At 44.7% G+C, this 20,900-nt stretch overlaps 1 protein-coding gene across 2 annotated transcripts in view; it reads left to right on the forward strand.

Annotated features, from left to right (window-relative positions):
* The window catches only part of CAPN1 (calpain 1), a 44,552-nt gene extending 25,964 nt beyond the window's left edge, over positions 1-18,588 (forward strand). For both annotated transcript variants that reach the window (XM_079957544.1, XM_079957545.1), the window contains exons 8-22: positions 10-95; positions 2,237-2,311; positions 2,419-2,579; positions 4,376-4,551; positions 4,652-4,663; positions 5,925-6,136; positions 8,893-8,932; positions 9,785-9,850; positions 10,415-10,472; positions 10,879-10,943; positions 12,232-12,300; positions 13,495-13,573; positions 14,267-14,383; positions 14,977-15,035; positions 15,604-18,588. In XM_079957544.1, the coding sequence (XP_079813670.1) occupies positions 10-95; positions 2,237-2,311; positions 2,419-2,579; positions 4,376-4,551; positions 4,652-4,663; positions 5,925-6,136; positions 8,893-8,932; positions 9,785-9,850; positions 10,415-10,472; positions 10,879-10,943; positions 12,232-12,300; positions 13,495-13,573; positions 14,267-14,383; positions 14,977-15,035; positions 15,604-15,630 (1,302 nt within the window). In that variant the 3' untranslated portion in view covers positions 15,631-18,588. The remainder of the gene's footprint in view (positions 1-9; positions 96-2,236; positions 2,312-2,418; positions 2,580-4,375; positions 4,552-4,651; positions 4,664-5,924; positions 6,137-8,892; positions 8,933-9,784; positions 9,851-10,414; positions 10,473-10,878; positions 10,944-12,231; positions 12,301-13,494; positions 13,574-14,266; positions 14,384-14,976; positions 15,036-15,603) is intronic.
* The last annotated feature ends 2,312 nt before the right edge of the window (positions 18,589-20,900 follow it).

Here is a 20,900-nt window from a genome sequence, read left to right on the forward strand (position 1 = left end):
CTCCCACAGATCAACTACCGAGGGCAGAGAGTTAACCTGATACGGATGCGAAACCCGTGGGGGGAGGTGGAGTGGACTGGAGCTTGGAGTGACAAGTAAGAAGGAAAGCCTGGAGGAGTTTTCTATGCATGCTTCAGAAAGGGCTGGTGAAAGGGGGGAGACAGTCGCCAGGGCGGCCATAGCAAGTTCCCTCCTTCTGTCGATGAGCTTCCTTTGTTTTCATGGGGATGAGAATATCTGGGTTCCACTTCCCCTCCTGCTGGGCCATGCAGCTGTGGGGACAGAAGGCCTGTCTTCTCTATATACCGTTTTAATCCCACTGCAAAGAGCTCAGGGTGGCATGCACAATATTCCCGGCGTCGCATCAGGACAACTCTGCAAAGTAAGGTTAGGTTGAGAGACAGGAACCAGCCCAGGGTCATCTAGTAAGCTTTGTAGCTGGATCAGGATTTGAATCCAGACTCTGAAGTCCAGCATTCTAACCATCACAGGCAGAAATGAAGGAGACGCAAAGTTTAGGCGCTTGAAAAAGAAGAGCCCCTGTGCCCCAAAGCTGGTATGTGCAGGAAGCGAGTTTGCCAAGCAAAGTGGCAAAGGGAACCAGCGTGCGTGTTGTGTTTGGAAACCAGAGTGAATTTTTTGGTGACAAATCTATCAGAGTTACTAGGACTACAGCAGGTGTGAAGAAAATTTGCCCTCTAGATGTTGCTGAACTCCCATCATCCTTGGCTGTTGGCCATTCCTGCTAGGGTCGATCAGAGCAACATCTGGAGCAGGCTTCCTCAACCTTGGCCCTCCAGATGTTTTTGGCCTACAACTCCCATGATCCATAGCTAGCAGGACCAGTGGTCAGGGATGATGGGACTTGTAGTCTCAAAAACATTTGTTTGATTGCCCTCCCCCATTCATTTCAATTTCATTCACTGTGTTTCCTCCCACTGAATTCAGTAGGAGATCCAGCTTCTCTTCTACAGCCTGTAACTCTTGTGTTTTTCATCCACAAGGCAAGGTGAACATTTTAGACGTTCTGTTACCCTTGCAAATAACTGGCTGTCTCAGATTTCAGAAAACCTGGAAAAGGGAGTCCCCATTTTACAGGCAACCCATTAATGCCCATGTTGTTTAAACTTTCCATTTCAATAGAGACCCAGCCAGTCTTCTGCTGCCTGAAACTTTCATTATTATTATTTTTTCTGTCCATATAGCAAGACATTTTTAGACCTTCCATTGAAATTGAGTCATGGGAGATTCAGGACAGAAATAAAGAAGCCGTTGACACAGGATTAGGCAAATTTTTGGAGGATAAGGCTGTCACTGGCTATAATTATGAGGACCATCAGAGGAAGTATTCCTCTGGAAATCAGTTGCTGGAGAGTGAAAGTGACATTCAATTCTTCCTTGTGGGCTTCCAGTAGCCCTCTGGCTTGCCACTTGATTAGGCAGGCCTTCCAACAGTCCCAGCAGTGCTCTTATGGGCTGGTTGAGAAGCAGGGCTGGTTGAGAAGACTCTGCATTTTTTCCAGAGATGCAGTGAGACTGAGGGTATGTTCTACCATATGTTGTGGACCTGTAAAAGGGTAAAAGAGTATTGGGAAATAATTCATAATGAATTGGAAAAAGAATGTTTAAAAGTACTTTCCCCCAAAAAACAAGATTCCTTTTCTGTTGGGGATAATTCAGATGGAAATTCCCAGGTGTCAAAAAAGGTTATTTATGTACAGTATACAACAACTGCAGCCTGTGTTTTGTTAGCCCAAAAATGAAAAACGAGCAAAGTCCCAACTATAGAAGAATGGCAACTTAAACTGATGGAATATGCACAGCTTGTGGACCTAACATATAGAATTAGAAAATGAGAATAACATACGTTTAAAGAAGATTGGGAAATGTTTGTTGAATATACGGGGGGAAATTGTGTATATTTGAAAACATGAGCAGCATTAAGATAAATTCAACAGTGTAAATAAGTTTTGATGGATGGATGTAATAATGGAATGCTGAATGGTTTAGTTTATATAAAATATGCAGGGATTTATGTTATGCAAAATGAACCATGGAAAGGGAAGAAGGGAAGTCACTGATATTTTAAGGTTGTTTAAATGAATATTCTAAAATGTAAAACAAAATTTAATAAAAATTATAAAAGGGGGGGGGGAGAGAAGACTCCGCATTTTCTACTTCTTTTGGAATCTCTCTCTGTAACAGGCAGCACATTTTCTTCTCTTTTTCTTTACAGCTCTGGGGAATGGAACGCTGTGGATCCATCTATAGGGCAGCAGCTGAGAATTAAAATGGAAGATGGAGAATTCTGGTAGGCACGCTTTTCTTTTGTCTTAGGAATCGCATTTCTAAAGATGCACACATGTCACCAACAAGCGAGCGCATGATCTGAATTCGCGAGCTGTCTCCTTCTCCTAGGATGTCCTTCCAAGACTTCCTCCGGGAATTCTCCCGCCTTGAGATTTGCAACCTCACGCCAGACGCACTGAAGTCGCGCAAGTTCCGGAAGTGGAACACGACACTCTACGACGGGACCTGGCGGCGGGGGAGCACAGCTGGTGGCTGTAGGAACTACCCAGGTAACACGTGGCGTGAGTCGTGTGGGATGGGTTTTAGTAGGTAGGAGAGGATATCTTAATTACAATTTGCCCCTCGAGTCTCCTGTGGGGTGGGGGTGGGGTGTTAAAAAGAGCTTTAAATTCCCATCCTTTGCAGCGAAAACAGAAGCTTTGGAAGTTAGTCTGCAAAGCCTTCTCTTTTAAGCAATTCCAGCTTATTAAATAGTCCAGCTTATTAAATAGTCTTGGATTGGTTCATGGCAAAGGCAGCAGTAGAACTATGCAATGGAAGAAGTAAGGATTGGTTACAGTATCATCAAATATATGATATGTTTAAATTAGATTTTAAAAATTGGTTTCCGGATCGAAGCTCACAGTTTGAAAGAGAATTATTGTGGAACAAGGATAAATTATTGTCAAAAATGTATAACTTATTATTAGAATGGGAAATGAAAGACGAGTTAGACAAAACTTCAGTGACACACTGGGCAATGGATATAGGGCATAACATAGACCTAAACCTCTGGGAGAAACTCCGGAAGAATGATTAGAAATTTGCCGCATGTTATACTTTGAAAGAGAATTACCATACTTTTCTTTGTATAAGACACAGGTGAGCAATTGTTGGCAATCCCCACCCCCAAAGCTCAACAAGTCTGTGCATCCCCCCCCAAAGAAAGCTCAATAATTCTGGAGTCCCAAAAAATAGGGGTCATCTTATACACAGGGGCGTGTTATACATGGAAAAATACGGTATATAAAAATGATGCATAGATAGTATTTAACCCCAAGTAGGTTGGTCAAGATGTACAAGGTTGGATCAGATCTGTGTTGGAAATGCAGAGAAATGGAAGGAACATTTTTTCAGATGTGGTGGACACGTAGAAAGGTTAAAGGCTAATGGGAAATGCTCTGCAATGAGTAAAAAAAATGTTTAAAACAACATTCCCAAAAAAACCTCAGGCCGTTTTGTTAGGAATACTTTAGTCTGAAGTTCCCAGTTGTCAGAAAAAAATATTTATGTATGCAACCACGGCGGCTTGAATTTTGCTAGCCCATAGATGGAAAGTGAGCAAGATCCCTAGTAAGGAAGATTGGCAACTTAAGATGATAGAATTTGCGGAAGCAGCAGGTTTAACTTATAGAATAAGAGAGCAAGAAGAATCTTTATTCAAAGAGGAGTGGAATCTTTTTGCTGAATATTTAGAAAACAATTGTGTACAATTGAAAACGCTGGCAGCATTTAGAAAAATTCAACAGTATGGTAAATATTTAAAGGATGTAAAATGGAGAAATGATTAGATTGACTATAATAAAATATGCAGGAATGATAGATAAGTAAAATGAACCACGAAAAGGGAAGGAGGGAAGTCAATTGTTACATGGTATTATGTAAAACGTTTATTTTGAGATGTATAAACTGAAAAATTAATAAGAATTGTTATTAAAAAAACCCTATGCAGGTAAAATATTTACATTTTACAGCCCATCCAGCTTCAGGTGTGAGCCTGAGCTGGAGCAGGAACATTCATTGCAGGCTGGAGAAGGAAAGAGAGAGTGACAGGAAAGAGATGGGCTTATATTTCTCATTTCTTCCTGGAAGAAATGGAAACAGGAAATGACATCACACAGAACTCTCTCTACCATTTACATTGCTATGCTCTGAGTCTGCCTATCTAGCAATACAGCTCTGTGTCCGTTTGCCCCTAAACTTACTAACTCGTAAGAATATGCATTTGTTGAATTCGACTGCCATCTCCCCAAAACCCTTGCACCCCACAGTCTCCTCTTTCTTTCTTTCTTTCTTTCTCCTTCAGCAACCTTCTGGATTAACCCCCAGTTCAAAATCCGCTTGGAAGAGGTGGACCACGACGACGACGAGGACAGGAGGGAGCCGGGCTGCAGTTTCCTCCTGTCTCTGATGCAGAAGCACCGGCGCCGGGAGAGGCGGTTTGGCAAGGACATGGAGACCATTGGCTTTGCCGTCTACGAGGTACCGCCCGAGGGCTTGGGAGAGCTGCCCCTCGGGGTGTGAAGACCTCCCTCTGCCTTCTTTTGGAATTCACTTCCCCTCTTCCTTTTGTCTCCTGCAGGTGCCTCCTGAGGTATGTATGCCAAAGAGCACCCCTCCTGTAAGTATGGGAATCCCCTGCAAGAGCATCTCCTGTCCTATAAGAACATAGGACCAGAAGCCAGGCCACAGGGGTCTGTATTGTCTGCTAATGGTTCTCCAGGGTCCCAGTCTTTCCCACTGCTGCCTGTAGTTGCCAGGAATTGAACTTCAGGCCTTCTGCATGCAAAGCTTGCACTCCACTGTTTTGCTTCGGACCTTCTGCTAAAAGAGGGGGGAGGGAACCTAAGATTCTAGTCCTCAACATAAGGAACAAAATAAGTAGGGGTGTAGCAAATTGCTTTATCCCAAGTCAGGCCAACTGAGCCCATCTAGCTCAATGTTGTCTACACTGACCGGCAGCGGCTGTCCAGGGTTTCAGGCCAGGAGTCTTTTCCACCCTATCTGGAAATGGCAGGGATTGAAGCAGACGCCCTTTGCAGTCAAGGCAAGTGCTTGGAAGAAAGATTCCAGTCCTCATTACTTCTGAATAAAGGGATAATTTAAGTGGGTATAGAGGACTTCTGCTATGTTAGAGCGCTGATCCCTCTAGCTAAGCATTGTCTACACTGACTGGCAGCTGCTCTCTGGGTTTTCAGACAAGCTTATCAGGACTGCTGAGGGTTGAAATTGGGACCTTCGGTATGAGAAGCAGGTGCTCCGGCTGCTGAGCTGCAGTCCTTCCTCTAAAAAGAAAGCAAGATTCCAGTCCTCTTTATTTAAAGAAGGGGCCAATTTAAACAAGGACATAGAAAGCTGCCGTCTACCAGAGCTGTCGTCGTTTGAACCTGGGACCTTTGTGCCTGCAAGGCAGGAGCTTTTCCACTGAGCTATCCAGTGCCGGATTTACGTATAAGCTAAGCAAGCTATATAGCTTAGGGCCCCACTCTCTTGCAGCCCCCCCAAAAATTAAAGGAAAAAACCTGGATGTACAGTTCCAAAATAGAAAATAAAAAACACATTAAATAAAACCTACATACAGCAACAGTGTTTTGTGTTGTGTAGGCTCCTGTGATGTAAGAAATGGGCCCCACCTGCTAGCCTGCTCCCTGAAATATCACTGGTTTGCTCATTTCTAACAGTGACAATTTGTTGTTGACAAAGGACAGCTGGACATATAAAGGGCCCCATTACCTTCAGTAGCTTAGGGCCTCATCAAACCTAAATCCGGCCCTGGCCACGGCCGTTCTCTATTCCAAGAGGAGGGTTCGACAGGTGAAGCGCTTGCTCAACTCGTGCCTTCTTCTCTCTGGCAGTTCAGGGGGCAGACCTCCGTACACCTGAAGCGTGACTTCTTCCTGTCGAACTCCTCGCGGGCGCGATCCGAGCAGTTCATCAACCTGCGCGAGGTCAGCACCCGCTTCAAGCTGCCGCCGGGGGAGTATATCGTGGTGCCTTCCACCTTTGAGCCCAACAAGGAGGGGGACTTCGTGCTGCGGTTCTTCGCAGAGAACAAAGCCGGGACAGTGTATGTGTTGGTGGTGATCTTTGTCATTCCTTTGGCAGAGGGTGGGCAATCGTTCAACTGATTGAAATAGGTTTCAGAGTGCTGTACAGTGTCCTCTTTCAGCGCTGTCCAACTACTCAGACCCACTGAAATCAACATTTAGGTTTGAGTGATGATGATGATGATGATGATGATGATAATAAAATATTTCATTTCTATACTGCTTTATATTTATAAGAAAAATCTCAAAGCGGTTTACGGAATATTGAAACATCAATAAAATATCAATAAAACAGTCTGAAGAAAGTCAAATGTAGAGTATACAGTCAAAGCTACATAATTAACAGAACTAAAATATTATCTTAAAGACTTCAAAATAAAACATTACAAAGGAGGTCAGCTACAGAATACATATTTAACACAAACAAGGTTAACAAAAAAACTTAAACATTTTTAAAAAACACCACATTGCTAAGTGAAGTCAAATATAAATTGCACATTTAAAACAGCATAATTAACAAGAGAATAAAATATTATCATAAGCATAACACAGCAGTTTGGCAGGCACAAAAAGATGGGGCAAAAGAATCCAATAGTTAGGGTTTGGTGTCAGGCATAAAAGATGGTGAGAACTCTCTGGGTTCCCTGGCACAACAAATCCAGTTCTTCTTTTTAAGCGGATTTATTGTAGTTGAGAAAGTGACAGGCAACCTTTACTAAACAAGCTATAGCCCCCGCTCTCTTGGGGGCCCCCCAAAAAATTAATTGTATTTTAGTTCAACAATTACTTTGATAAAATACATATTTTGTTATGTGCAAATGGCTTTAGATACCCATTAGGTCCATAAATTACTATATAGCATATATCCAACACAAAAAACAGCAACAATTTGTTGTTGACAAAGGACAGCTGAACATTACCTTCAGTAGCTTAGGCCCTCATCAAACCTAAATCCGGTCCCGTGTGTGATTGCGCGCATTGCTACGAACACTGAAATAGCACAAAAAGGGGCAAAAGCATCCCTAAAAGAGCATAAAAACACATGAAAATAGTATCTGGCAATCCCAAGAGCCTTAGCACCAAGCTTTGAGGCCTATGGATAGTTGGAGTTTGAGCAAGGAGGTTTGGAGGGAGCAACTGTGGTAGGTTTTGGTGTGTTTTTTGTTTTTTAAATGGTTTTTTGATGGTTTCCAGAGGTTTGGAGGGTGTTTGCAGGCTTTTCCATGGTGTTCCCAATTTATGCAATTTCACTTTAACACGCGGCGCCTCAGAATGTAACCTCCGCGTAAATGGAGAGTTGCCTGAACTGAATGGGATGAAAGAAAAACTAATGGAAAGACCTGGAGGACCTCTCATGCAGATCAGGATTGAATGCTTGATGTCATAGAACGCCCCTTCAAACTAGCATGGTCTTCTCTGGCTTTCCAGGGTCTCAGGTCCCCCCCCCCCATTTCCCTGCCACCTAATCCCTTCTTAACCAGACAGGTGTGGGGAGCTGGACTTAGGACCTGCTGAGCTTTTGCCTCTTTCCAACTGGGATTGGCGCTGCCTGTTGGGATACAGCTGCTGACCTCATCCTAGCCCAGACCTTGCCCAGGGCTCAGAGAGTGGAGCATTGAAGCTGCTTCAGCAACAACCAGCCTTAGGCTGAGCCTTAGGTAGGAGCTGTAAACTTTGCCTTTTGCTGAAAAGCACCACTTCTCTTAAAGGGGCCCACCCCCTCTCAGAAGCTTTTTTACTCTCATAGAGCAGGGGAGACAGATGGACTGGGGCTCCCAAGACGGAGTCCTCCGAGTCAGAGGTAGGGATGTAAAATGCATTGCTTTCCATTCCGCCCTGTGTTTGACACACGCGGCGATATTGGTGTTCTGCAGCAGTTCATCTTGTGCCAAAAATTATGACATCGTCATTCTTTGCTGTCCATTGTGGCGAGATTATGTAGCTTACATAACTTGCGTTGTCATTACTTTGTTCCATCCCATTCCTTTCAGTGCAAAGAAATCACAGTGCAAATGGTGGTGGTTTGCGGTGGGGAACATTAGTTCGTTATCATTTGCAGACTGAAAGCAACAGCAGCAGCAAACACCAGTCGTTTTCACTGGGTTGATTTCCATCTATGCTGCCAGGTGCCATAAGAAAGCAGCAGAGATAGCACATGATAGTACGCACCCCGGAAATGATCTCTTTCAGCTTCTGCCTTCTGGAAGAAGGTATAGGGTTATAAAGGCCAGGACTCGCCGCCTGAAAAACAGTTTCTATGCTAATGCAATTCTGGTTCTAAACGCAGCATAAGGGGTCTCTGTAGTATAGTGTATTTTAAAATGGGGTTTTAGAGTTTTGTAGGAGTTTTTGAATGTTTTATGTAGTTTTATGTAGTTTTATGTAGTTTTTATGTAGTTTTATGTAGTTTTTCAATTTCATTGTTCCGCAAGGGACAATGTCAATAAAGATATTGTATCGTATCGTATCGTATCGTATCGTATCGTATCGTATCGTATCGTATCGTATTATGGGCAAATAAGTTAACATTGGCAGCTTCCAGTTTCGTTGGAATTCTGCTGCTGTCGCAACACATGAGCCAGACTTTGGAAACAAAACAAGATGTAAACCCTTGACTTTTAACTCTCCCCTGCCTCTCACTTGACTTCAGAGTGCTTCTCACCACCCCGGTCTCATAATGCTTGTTCTGCTGTGTTTACTAGTGTCTGGATAATTGCCTTGAGCTTCTTTATGTTTCCCCTGAGTTCTCATTTTTATTTTTATTGCCTTTCTGCAGGGAAATGGACGATGAAATCCAGGCAAACCTCCCAGATGAGGTAGGAATCCTCCAGTGACAAATACGGACCCCTTTCAAAGGGCGACTTAGAGGAAATTCCTGCTTTTATTCCAGAGCAGGACTTCCCAAGCTGGTCTTTGGACCTCTGACGGTCTATCACCTTCATTCAAGTGATCCGCAGCATGTCTGCAAAAATTCAGTTAAAAACCATGCTGCACCTAGCACCATTGCTCCAAGAGGTAGAAAAATAGCTAAAAGGTCCTCCGAGATCCTCAGCAATTTTCAAGCAGTCCTTGGAGAAAAGAAAAAGTTGGGGAACCATTGGTGGAAAGGAGTTATGTAACGACTGCCACCAGTTTTTTTTACATTCAAGTAGAATCCCCTCTTCTGTCATTGGCACATCTTTCTCTCTGAATTCAGTATGCACTCATTGGTGGAAGTCACGAGTGGGGAGAGTTGTGGTTGCACTCAGAGCTTCCCATGGACATCTGTTTGGCCGCTGTGAGAAGTGGATGCTGGACCAGATTGTCCCCTTTTGGCCAGAGCCAGCAAGGCTCATCTTATGTTCTCAGCTAGTGCTGGGGCACAGTAATTTGTCCAGCAGTTTTCCATTTTTTACGAGGTGGTGGTGGAAATCTCCCCACAGATACTGGCCAATGGATGCAGCCCTTAGAATGGACTCTCACATATGGCCTTCAGCTACAGATTTCAGAGGGGTAGCCAGGATAATTCTTGAAGTGACAGTGAAGCTTTTTGTGAGTGGTCTTTTTTTAAAAAATAAAAGAGAAGCCTGTCACTTTTCCATGCTTCCGATCCCAAAGAACTTTGCATATTTAGACTTTCTAACCCTGACCTGCCTGTCTGACCGTTCCACTGTCTCTCCATTCCCCAGAAAGTGCTTTCAGAAAGCGAGATTGATGATAGCTTCAAGCAACTCTTTAGGCAGCTGGCAGGGGCGGTAAGTGTGTCAAATGCGGGGGGGGGGGGGAGGGGTGTTAAATTAGATCCATTCTCCATTTAAAGGGGAACGTTCCCAACATGCACCATCCAAAACAATACGTGGACCGAAATTCAGCCTTTGAAATCAGCCCTTCTCAGAATTTTGCAGTGCAGTTCTCCAGCCTGGTAAAGTGTTTCCTTACTATTTTGACCAAGCTGTGCAGGTGTGGAGCAGGTGAAAGGTGGCTTCTTGCCAAATGGAGGATTGGCAGGCCCTGCTGATCAGCTGGTGCTTTGTCTCACCTCACCCACCTGTCAAAATTGGCCAGTGGTAGGTGGAGGGGGAGTTAAGGAACATTAAGTTCCCCACCTTTGTCCTAGCTGAGCAGCAGAGTGCTTAGTTTGCATATGCAAAGGTGCCTGGAGCTGTGATGGGGAAACAGGTTCCAGTTCTGAGCAGGTTCTGAGCAAAGGGCTTGACTTCAGGCCTCTCCAAGAATCACCTCTTTTAAGAGTGGCTCAGAGATGGGCTTAAAATAACATTGAATCTTTTTTTCCTCCTCTTTTCCGCCCTTCCTTGCAGGATATGGAAATCAGTGTTCGTGAACTGCAGACTATCCTCAACAGAATCATAGGGAAACGTAAGCACTGAGTGTAACTCATTCCCTCATCTTCTTTTTTTTAAAAAAAGAAATTAAAATAGCAAAACATTTGTCGTGCAGAAAGTCAGGGAATGTGAGCATGTGCATACAACAAATGCTGAGTGTTGTATGCAACAGAGAATAAAACTAATTTGGCGAAGCTTTGTGTTGCTAGGGCCCTTTGGCAACAAAAGATTTCACCATTTAAAATGTTCGGACACCAGCAACCCACCATCTTCCTGCACTTGGACTTGTAACAAACCTGTCATATAGTTCCAGGGTTTGTGGCTTCCTTGTGCTACTGTTGAGTGTCCCTTTGAACGATTTCTGTCATCTTTTTGCTGCGTGCATTCATGGGGTGTAAAAGGAAAAGCTCTAATTGTCCTTTCTTTGCTTTTCACTGCAGATAAAGACCTTCGGACGAAAGGGTTCAGTTTGGAGTCCTGTCGGAGTATGGTGAACCTCATGGATGTATCCTTCCTTTTTGGTTTCGGGGTCTGTGTATTTTAAAGCAGCTCCAGGTTCTCAGTATTTTGCAGGAGAGGAGCACGTGCCATAAATTTAGGTTTGCACTTACCGTAATTAAAGTAGATTATAATTCTCTTTTGCCCTAGTGCAATAAATCCACTTTTAAAAAACCAAAACGAAACAGACTTTTAAAATTATTTAAAGATGTTTATATATTACTTATTACACAAAATTAATATACAGCTTGTTTGTAGAAAAACAACTTCAAAGCCATTTACAAAATTGATAAAACAATAAAATTATCACTAACAAAAGGTACAACCATAATTTAAAACAAACAGAAAATTAAAACCACAATAAAATAGACTAAAACAAATTAAAAACACACAAACTTTCTAAACATATGGTGAGGCTTGTCTAAATACAAATGTCTGTTCAAGGCACAGTGAGGGGACCTGCCTGTTATCAATTGGCAGGGAGTTCCAAAGTGTCAGTACTGCCACACTAAATGATTGAGTTCTTCCAGATGCAGAGTGGGTATTATGGGGCACCTGCAAAAGTTGCAATTCCATCAATCGAAGAGGTCAAGTGGGCACCTAATCATTAGTGTTTCTAAGTGGTGCACGTAAAAATGAACCTAACAGAGAATAAAGTGATAAAAATTCACCATAAAACCAAACGCTGCCTTAAAATGCCTACTGCGATAAGTTTTTGTCATGCACTGGAAATTCAGCAAAGAGGGGGCCCATCTAATCTCAATCAGGAAGGACTTATGCAGGCTTGAACCCACAACACTCCATGCATGGCTTCTAACAGTTGTGAGCCATGCATCTGAGCCCTCGGGTGGGGGACCAGCAGCAGAGACTCCCCCAAAGATCTCAGTGATCAGACAAGGATGTAACAGGTCAGGAAACCCTTAAACTATCCTGGACCCAAGTTACTCAGGGCCTTGTAAATTAATGCAAAAACCTTGAATGTGGCCCAGTAGTGTATTGGCAGCCACTGGAGCACTGGCATGAATGAACGACTTGTGGGAAGACAGACACGGTGCCTCGCAAGTGAATCAGGAAACATGTTGATTGTCTTATAACCTTCCCCCAAACGAATCAGAATGAACACTATGTGAAGGCTGGACGTAGTTTTACCTCTGCCTAAGCTATATGCCTGCAAGCATTCAACAAACTAATTTTTTGGGAGTATGGTATTGGTGGGGAAGGGGAGGTGATGGTGGAAGGAGGCGACGGTGGCATTTTGACAGCAGTGTCTCCTTAACGTCCGCTTCCTTGATCAGAGAGATGGAAATGGGAAACTTGGATTGGTAGAGTTCAACATCCTTTGGACCAAAATCAGGAGCTATTTGGTAAGCTCACAGCGTCATCAAAGCCATTTATGGGTAAAAAAAAAACCCCCACACAAATGTGACTACAGTGGGGTGGGTAAGTGGTGGGGACCTCTGCCCAGATATCGTGGAGTCCAGCTCCCATCAGTCTCACACTGCATAGACAGTGGTCAGGAATGATGGGAGCTATAGTCCAACAACAGCTAAAGGTCCACAGATTCCCCATGGTTTGGTGCACAAAACTCTCCAGTCCAAATATTTCACAAATATTCTCTTGGTTGCATGATTCCCCACCCCCCGCAAACCAGGATAGCTAAATGGAATTATAATCACAGTGGTGCCTCGCAAGACGAAATTAATCCGTTCCGTGAGGCTCTTCGTATAGCGGTTTTTTCGTCTTGCGAAGCAAGCCCATTGACAGCTTAGCGAATTAGCGCTATTAGCGGTTTAGCAGCTTTTAGCGATCAGCTGTTAAGCGGCTTATCAGCGGATCAGCTGATAAGCGGCTTAGGGCTTAGGAAAAGGGGGGGGGGGAAAGGGGAAAAAACCCCGCAGGAACTCGCAAGACATTTTCGTCTTGCGAAGCAAGCCCATAGGGAAATTCGTTTTGCGAAGCGCCTCCAAAACGGAAAACCCTTTCGTCTAGCGGGTTTTCCGTCTTGCGAGGCATTCGTCTTGCGGGGCACCACTGTACTTTTGTTATTTGCAGGGAAAAGCTGGGGAATTCTGCTTAATAGTTTTCTGATATGCAAACAATATTTTGCAGATATGTATCTAATAGCTTGACATGCATCAGTATCTAGTAAATTTTGCACAGGAACTGCCTTGATTCAAAAAAAATTGGAACATATCTATGGAGTGGGCTGAAAAAGAGAGCCCAAACAATCAAACTTTGTAATTTGACATCCATTTGATTCTGAAATGTGAATGTTGATGTCCAGTATCGTAATTTGAGCATGTTAAGGAATTTTGAATCTGGTTCTGAAATCTCTTCCCTCTAGATGGGACTTAAGTCTGGAGAGTTTGCTGTTTAGTGATCCTTTCTGGATCTCCCTCTAGTGACTATGAATTGATGGGTTCCTACTGGAGCCTTGGAACTCATAATTTATTTTTTCCTCTGGACACCTTAGGTTCTTGGGGCTCAGCCGCTGGGTTCACTGTTGACACCTTTTGGGGGGGGCATCTTATCTCCTTTTCTCTTTGTTATCTTTTAAGGCAGTCTTTAGGAAGTTCGATTTGGACAAGTCGGGGAGCATGAGTGCCTACGAGATGCGGATGGCTCTGGAGGCTGCAGGTGATCTGCCCCTTTTTAATTGCATTCAGTTTTCTAGGCAGCCTCTCAACTGAACTAGTCCTCAAGGTGGAATTAAAACCAAGTCATCAATCAGAATCAAGAAAATCAGAATCAAGAAGCCCAGCTAACAGCTGGGGATCCTGGGTGGTTGGCCACTGTGGGAACAGGATGTTGGAGTAAGATGAGCCTTTGGCCTGATCTAACAGGACCCTTCTTGTCTTCTTTAACATATCCAGTTCCTTTGCCCTTTCCTCATTAATTGTAACTGGAAGCTGTGCGTGAATGATGTAGACAAATGGGCAGTTCAGGTCCTGTGAGACTCTTGTCTTTCCTGCTCAGCACCCAGTCAAGTGGAATAGTAGAGATACAGCTGCCATATAAGTTTTGTATTACAAGTGTCTCAGGACTGGGAAATTGGATGCCCTCCAGATGGTCTTCAACTCTCAGCTCCCATCAGCCCCAACTAGTATGGCCATAGTTTAGTGGTGATGGGAGTTGGAATCCTGCAAAGTCTGGAGGACCACAGGTTCCCCACTAAGGTCTAATCTAAACTGCTGGATTTCAAAGCACACAGCTGTCTGAATTGCTCACAGTCCCTTGGCTTACCTCAAAAGTGGGAGACTCTGTTGGGTTTTTAAGAAAGCCACCCAGCTTCTGAATGAAATGTATTTGCTCTTTCTTTCTCTCGCCCAGGCTTCAAGCTGAACAAGAAACTGTATGAGCTGATCATCACCCGCTACGCTGAACCTGATCTGGCCATCGACTTTGACAATTTTGTCTGCTGCTTAGTGCGACTTGAAACCATGTTCCGTGAGTGCCCTTTTCATAGGGTGGCCGTTTCATATTTCGACGTGTGACCAAGTTGTTTTAGTCTGCCTATGGAGGGCATGGGCAAAGCCCCCTTGCCCAACCCCCAGGACCCCATAGCTATTGAGGACTGGTGGAGGCAGTATTGTCTGCACCACTTCTTCCCTCTTTGGGGTTCTCTTAGAAGTCAAAGGAGGCAAAGGAGTAGTAGTAGTGTTGGCCTTGGAGTTTAGAAAGCTGTTGGCTTTGCATGCCCCAGTGCTCTACTCCAGGGCTAGAGGGTTTCTTTAGGCGTGCCTAATGGCTTTGCAAACCACCAGCAACATTTTAAATTACCATGCAGTGTTGCAATATGTTCCCCATGCTGCTCTTAAATTCTGTCCATAGCAGCTTGAAATGGGTAAGGAGGAAGCAGGCCAGCAGCCTGGTGCATCTTTGGGCATGCCACCCTCCTGGCACAGTTCTTTAGAGCTTGTCCCTGAAGTCAACAGGGTTGATCTGGGTTTGTTTCCCACCCAGAGAAGTCCTGTAGTGAAATATCTTGATTTAATTCCCACCCTCAACTCTGCCACTCACCCCACAATCTCTCTCTTCAGGGTTTTTCCAAGCACTGGACTCAGACAAGGATGGAATCGTCACCTTTGACTTGGTTAAGGTAATGCCTCTCTGATCGTTGAAAATAAACTGCCAGTGTCAGAAGTTCTGTGTGGAGTAATATTAGAAATATTGTAAAAATGGAAAAAGAGAGATGATATGTTAAAAGATTTAATGGCAATATTAAGTTAAGAAAGGCATAAGAAGTGATTAAGACGGAGGATTATCAGAGGTGCTGATGGAAGTCCAAATAAGAATGTATCTGTGATAAACTGTGAGGTATGTTTTATAATTTGGAAGGAACGATTATGACATTGGGGGTTTCTGAATTACTATGTTTTTAATCCTCCTGAAAACCCACCAGCATTTTTGCAATAATTTATCCTAATATACACATTTACTTACATGCAGTGTTCCCCAATGTGATTGTGCATTGTATTGCAGCCTACGTATGCATTTTTGTATGCATTATTGCAAAATTTGGAGAAGTGCAGATTTTGAAGGATGGGTCTATGTTTCAGTTTATGCGTTGTTTCAGAAAGCGTGAATTAGGTAGATTTGCTTTTGACGGTGACCTGAACTGAATTTCTCCTCTATCCCCCTTTTTATCTCTCTCTCCTGCACTGCAGTGGATACAACTAACCATGTTTGCCTGAAGAAGAAATGGCACCATCCCTGCACGGCTGTCTGGCCCTTCTCCTCGGACATCTTTTGTGCTTTCGTTCTTTTTACCTGCAAGTGCCTTGCATCACGATGTGGTCGCTTCTTGCTTTTTCACTGCTTCCACCTCAAATAAAGGAACAGACACGTGCTTAAACACACACACACACACACACACACACACAGCACTTCACATTTGCCTCACGTGCCAAGGTGGACTCTCTTGGCTCCCTGCCACCGTGCCTGGTCACCTATGACCTCGGAAGCTGTTCAGATCCTGCGCTGCCTCCAAAGCTGCTTCTTGCTTTGAATAACGATCCATAGCGAGACTCTTGCCGCATAGCTTGGCACAAAAGAGGCCTTCCTGACTTGACCTCAGGCTCCTTGTCTTTAAAATGGGGGCTTATCACAGCACCAACATGAGCAGCAACGGTGGCTCTGTGGAAAAGCCCTGAGTGGGCAGTGCATTCTGGGAAAACACTTGCCTCTTGATGGCCAGTTTTTCAGTGGCTGTTGGCTTTGGTTAGTTTTTAGGGCTTTGTCCTGATGTTGGCCTCCTCTTAAGTTTTTGGTTTTTTTGTCTTATGATATATGTGCAGAATAAGGGGGGCAGCCAGAGAGCTGGCCCCACAGAAGCATTATTTTGAAATAGTGAGCAAACATCCTGAGGCACACGGCGGGGGGGGGGGGGGGGAGCCCTGATGCCTTAATTTTAAAAAAGGGATGTCTTGCCTTCTTTGTCCCTATTGCTGGATGTCTGCTCAGTCCTCCCAGTTTGCTTCTATAGCCGTCTGGTGGATGCCCACTCTGCAACATAGCACTGCTTGCTGGGAAATCTCAGCCCTCCATTGGCCACACTTCCTTCGACTCATTTGCCATATTTCTTACACTCGGGCCATATTTGCACTATACATTTAAAGCACTCTTGAAACACATTCAACAACCATGGCTTCCCCCAAAGAATCCTGGGAGCTGTAGTTTGTCGAGGGTGTTGTTATGAGACCTCTCTCCCACTCACAGAGCTACCATTCCCAGAGTAGTTTTAAATCAGTCCCTCTTCCCAGGGAATTCTGGGAACTGTAGTACTCTCAGCACTCTCAACAGAGTTCCCAGGATGGGGGGGTGGATTATAAAGAGTGCTTTAAATGTGCAGTGTGCATTTGGCCTCAGATTTGCCCACTGGTATTTCACTATTTGCCAGTGAGATGCCTTCTATGTTTTTGAAACATATTTGCATCAGTGCCAAAGAAATATTCCCACTTCTGTAACTGTTTTGGCCTCTGTATTTTTTTATTTGGCAAATACAAAGTTTGGCAAGAATGGACTGAGACCTGACAGGGGACTTTGCAGGGCTCCTCCTTCAGATGGGAAAGGCCTGTGTCTACATGGGGGAAGACTGAGCTTTCAATCCCTGGCATCTCCAGGTAGACATAGGAGAGAACACAATCTGGAATCCTGGAGAGCAACTGCCAGTCAGTGTAGACAATACAGAGCTAGGTAAACCAAATGTCTGGTTTGGTGTAAAGCCGCTTCTGATCTCCCTGCTTATATCAGCCTTTTATTCAGAAGCAATTGGACTGAAATCTTATTTTTAAGGGGAGGACTGCCTTTCAGTGGCATGTTCTGCAGTTCAATCCTCAGCATCTCCAGGTAAGAGAGGAAAGAGGACTACATGGTCAATGGCTTGGCTCCGCCATAGGGCGGCTTCCTGTCTTCCAGTCTGTATCTGGCTGCAAGGACTTCATCCCTTTTCTCCAGCCCCATATTTTCCACTCGCCCGAGAGGCCCCCTTTCCCTCACTGGTGCCTGCCTTTTGGCACCCACAGCTTCACATCACTGACATCTCGAGAAGTTGCCCTCGCCAGCCTTGCTCCTCTCTGACTGCTGTCCTGCCTAGAGGGTGCCTTTCTTGAATGGGAAATTGATAACCCTGCAACGCCTGGGGGGCTATGGGTCCACCATCCCCGGAATAATAATAATAATAATAATAATAATAATAATAATAATAATAATAATAAATTTATTTATACCCCGCCCTCCCCAGGCAAGGCCGGGCTCAGGGCGGCTAACAACCATTAATAAAAACAAGTTGATTAAAATACAACATTAAAATACAACATTAAAACATTAGGATGCAGCCTCTACACAGGAGGAGAAAGGAAAAAGAACGAGGGGGAGGGAATCAAACTGGTTATAAGCCAAAGGCCAGGCGGAACAACTCTGACTTACAGGCCCTGCGGAAAGAAATCAGATCCCGCAGGGCCCTGGTCTCATGAGGCAGAGCGTTCCACCAGACCAGAGCCAGAGTTGAAAAGGCCCTGGCTCTGGTTGAAGCCAATCTAACTTCCTTAGGGCCCGGGACCTCTAGGGTGTTGCTATATATGGACCTTGAGGCTCTCCGTGGGGCATACTGGGAGAGGCGGTCCCATAGGTATGATATGGATAAGGAACTGACCCTTGGAAATCAAATAGGGTCAGGCACAAAATGATCGGCAATGCTGTTTGGCCAACAGTTGGGCAGGCTGCTTCCTGTCTCTGGAAGCTTCTATGAGCATTCCAATGCCTGAGGGGCAGAATTCTCCTCACCCAGAGGCCGGTTTGGGGTGAATTGGGGCCTCCAGGCTGCAGCAGTTGAATGCCCCTTACCCGTCTCCCCCACCCACTTCACACTTGCTCCCAGAAAGCCGCCTGAGGTGCTGCGGAAGCCCCCTCCCTCCCCTCCGAGGCTGTTTCACGTCTCCCTTGAGGTGCCCAAATGGGAGACTTCTGAGGTGATGTTTGCTTCTGTAATTGTGCCGGAAGATTCCGTTATCAGGGATTATTTTACACTCCTATGATGCAACTGGGTACTACTGTTTAATCTTTTTGTTTTGTATTGTAGAAACAGACTTGTTTTATTGCCAAAAAAAGGAAAAAAGAAGTGTTATTATTAAAGCAAGATGCTTGAGTCCCTATTGGTTTGGGCTGTTTTTTGTTAAGTTTCATTCCTTCACCACACGGTTCGAGGATACAACCTTGAAATAAGTTAGAACAATTTACAGTCGGAAGAATAGGGTGGGCCTTAAACCTTAAACCACAACCTTCGCCCGGCTGTGAGGCATGAAGTCCGCTCCCCACAAGGCCCTTTCCACCTGGCCTAGGGGGCAAGGCCCAGACCCGCCAGCCCTAGAAAGAGGCTCCTCATGAGGCCAGAGGAACATCAACAGGCTATTGTTTTATTGTTTTATTTATTTAATATGCTGTAAAACGCTTAGAGATTTTTATTAATATCAGCAAGACAACGGAGATGGTGTTGGGCTTTTGCAGGAAGAGAGGAAAACAAGCCCCACTGTACACCAGGGAGGGCTGTGTGGAGAGAGTCTCTTCCTTTAAATTCCTAGGAGTTTATCTCAGTGAAGACCTTACTTGGAAAATAAATACAACCCAAGTGGTTAAGAAAGCCCAACAAAGACTCAGAGCCCAATCTCCTCAGAGTATTGCGAAAGAACAATGTCAATTAGCATTTGATTACAGTGGTGCCCCGCAAGACGAACGCCTCGCAAGACGGAAAACCCGCTAGACGAAAGGGTTTTCCGTTTTGGAGGCGCTTCGCAAAACGAATTTCCCTATGGGCTTGCTTCGCAAGACGAAAATGTCTTGCGAGTTCCTGCGGGGTTTTTTCCCTCCCCCCCCCCCCTTTTCCTAAGCCCTAAGCCACTTATCAGCTGATCCGCTAAAAGCCGCTAGACCGCTAATAGCGCTAATCCGCTAAGCTGTCAATGGGCTTGCTTCGCAAGACGAAAAAACCGCTATACGAAGAGCCTCACGGAACGGATTAATTTCGTCTTGCGAGGCACCACTGTATCTCCGTCCACCGGTCCACAATAGAAAGTGTCCTTTCATACTGCGTCACGGTGTGGTATGCTGGTTTGGCATCAACTGATAGGAAGTGCCTACAGAGGGTGGTGAATACAGCACAAACTATGAAATGGCGGAAGAACGTTGCCTCAGGAGAGTGAGGAAAATTCTTAGGGAAGATTCACACCCTGACCGGCACTTTCTTGATCTCCTGCCCTCGGGCAGAAGATATAGAAGCATGATTAGTTGCACCAACAGGGTAAAGAACAGCTTCTATCCATGGGCTGTTAGGCTGCTGAATGAAAAGATAACAACAGGGCAACTGATTTTCGGGTTTGGTGGGTGTGCGTCAGTAAATGAGGGGAATTAAGACTAAGAGAGCTGAGTGGGGGGTGCTTGTGTAATCTCACTGTATACAAGTTGTACAAGTGGCAGTAAAGGATTTCAATTCAATTATTCAATTTCAATTATTAAAAATATAAAGCGGTATAGAAAATAAAAAATTTAAAATACAATAAAATATGTAGCATCTGGTTCCCCCAGCCTATCAGGAAAGGGACGTTCACCCGCCGAGAGGGAATCGGTGGAGTTGGAGAAAGCAAACAGTGACCAGATACTGAGTCTATGCAGCTAACTCAAGATGGATCCAAAACTCTTGCTCAATTCATCATCTTCCCATGGACCAGGTGAGTGTGACAGTGGAAAAATGGCCTTGTGGGCCAAAGATAAACAGACCGCTGGCAGAGTTTACTTTGACCCTCAAACTGGAGGATCCCTGTTTGGTTGCCTGGGATTTGCAGCCATTTGTGTCACAATGCCTGGGTTCCAGTTTCCCTGGAGACGCCAGAGAATGCCAAAGCAGTTAATGCAGTTAAACAGAAGCAGGTTGAGGCTGAGGCAGAGAACTAGGACGATGGTATGCATCCTAATAATATAATTAATACTAATAATTTATTTTTTATACCCCACCCATCTGGCTGGCTACATCACCCCATAATTAGCATTTGAGGAAGGGCTAGCCAATCTTCCCCTGCCTTTATCTCTCTCTGCTGATCCTTCTCCTCAGGTCCCTTCTGATCCTTCACCTCCATGAGCTCACAAACCTGGTAGCACATAGCATGCTTAGGCAGCTACTAGGGTCCCCACTTGCGACAAGGCCCCATTGCTGTGCCATTATCTTGCCCCTCCGTCCAGGAGTGCTGGGGAGTTTGGAGCCATCGTTTTAACTTTCCACACTCCCTCTGGGGCGCGCTGAGAAACTGGTGCCGCCAGCAGGGCTAGGAAGCCCATGGTCCTTTTTGTCACTAACATCCCAGCAGGTATATAATGTAGGGTTGCCATACTTCAAGAAGTAAAAATCAGAACACAAAGTTGTTGAGCTTTTCTGGGAAAAGTTTCAAAAAACTCAGACATTTTAATGATTTCCCAA

This window comes from Podarcis cretensis (genome assembly GCF_951804945.1).
Source record: "Podarcis cretensis genome assembly, chromosome: 16".
Lineage (NCBI taxonomy): Eukaryota > Metazoa > Chordata > Lepidosauria > Squamata > Lacertidae > Podarcis > Podarcis cretensis.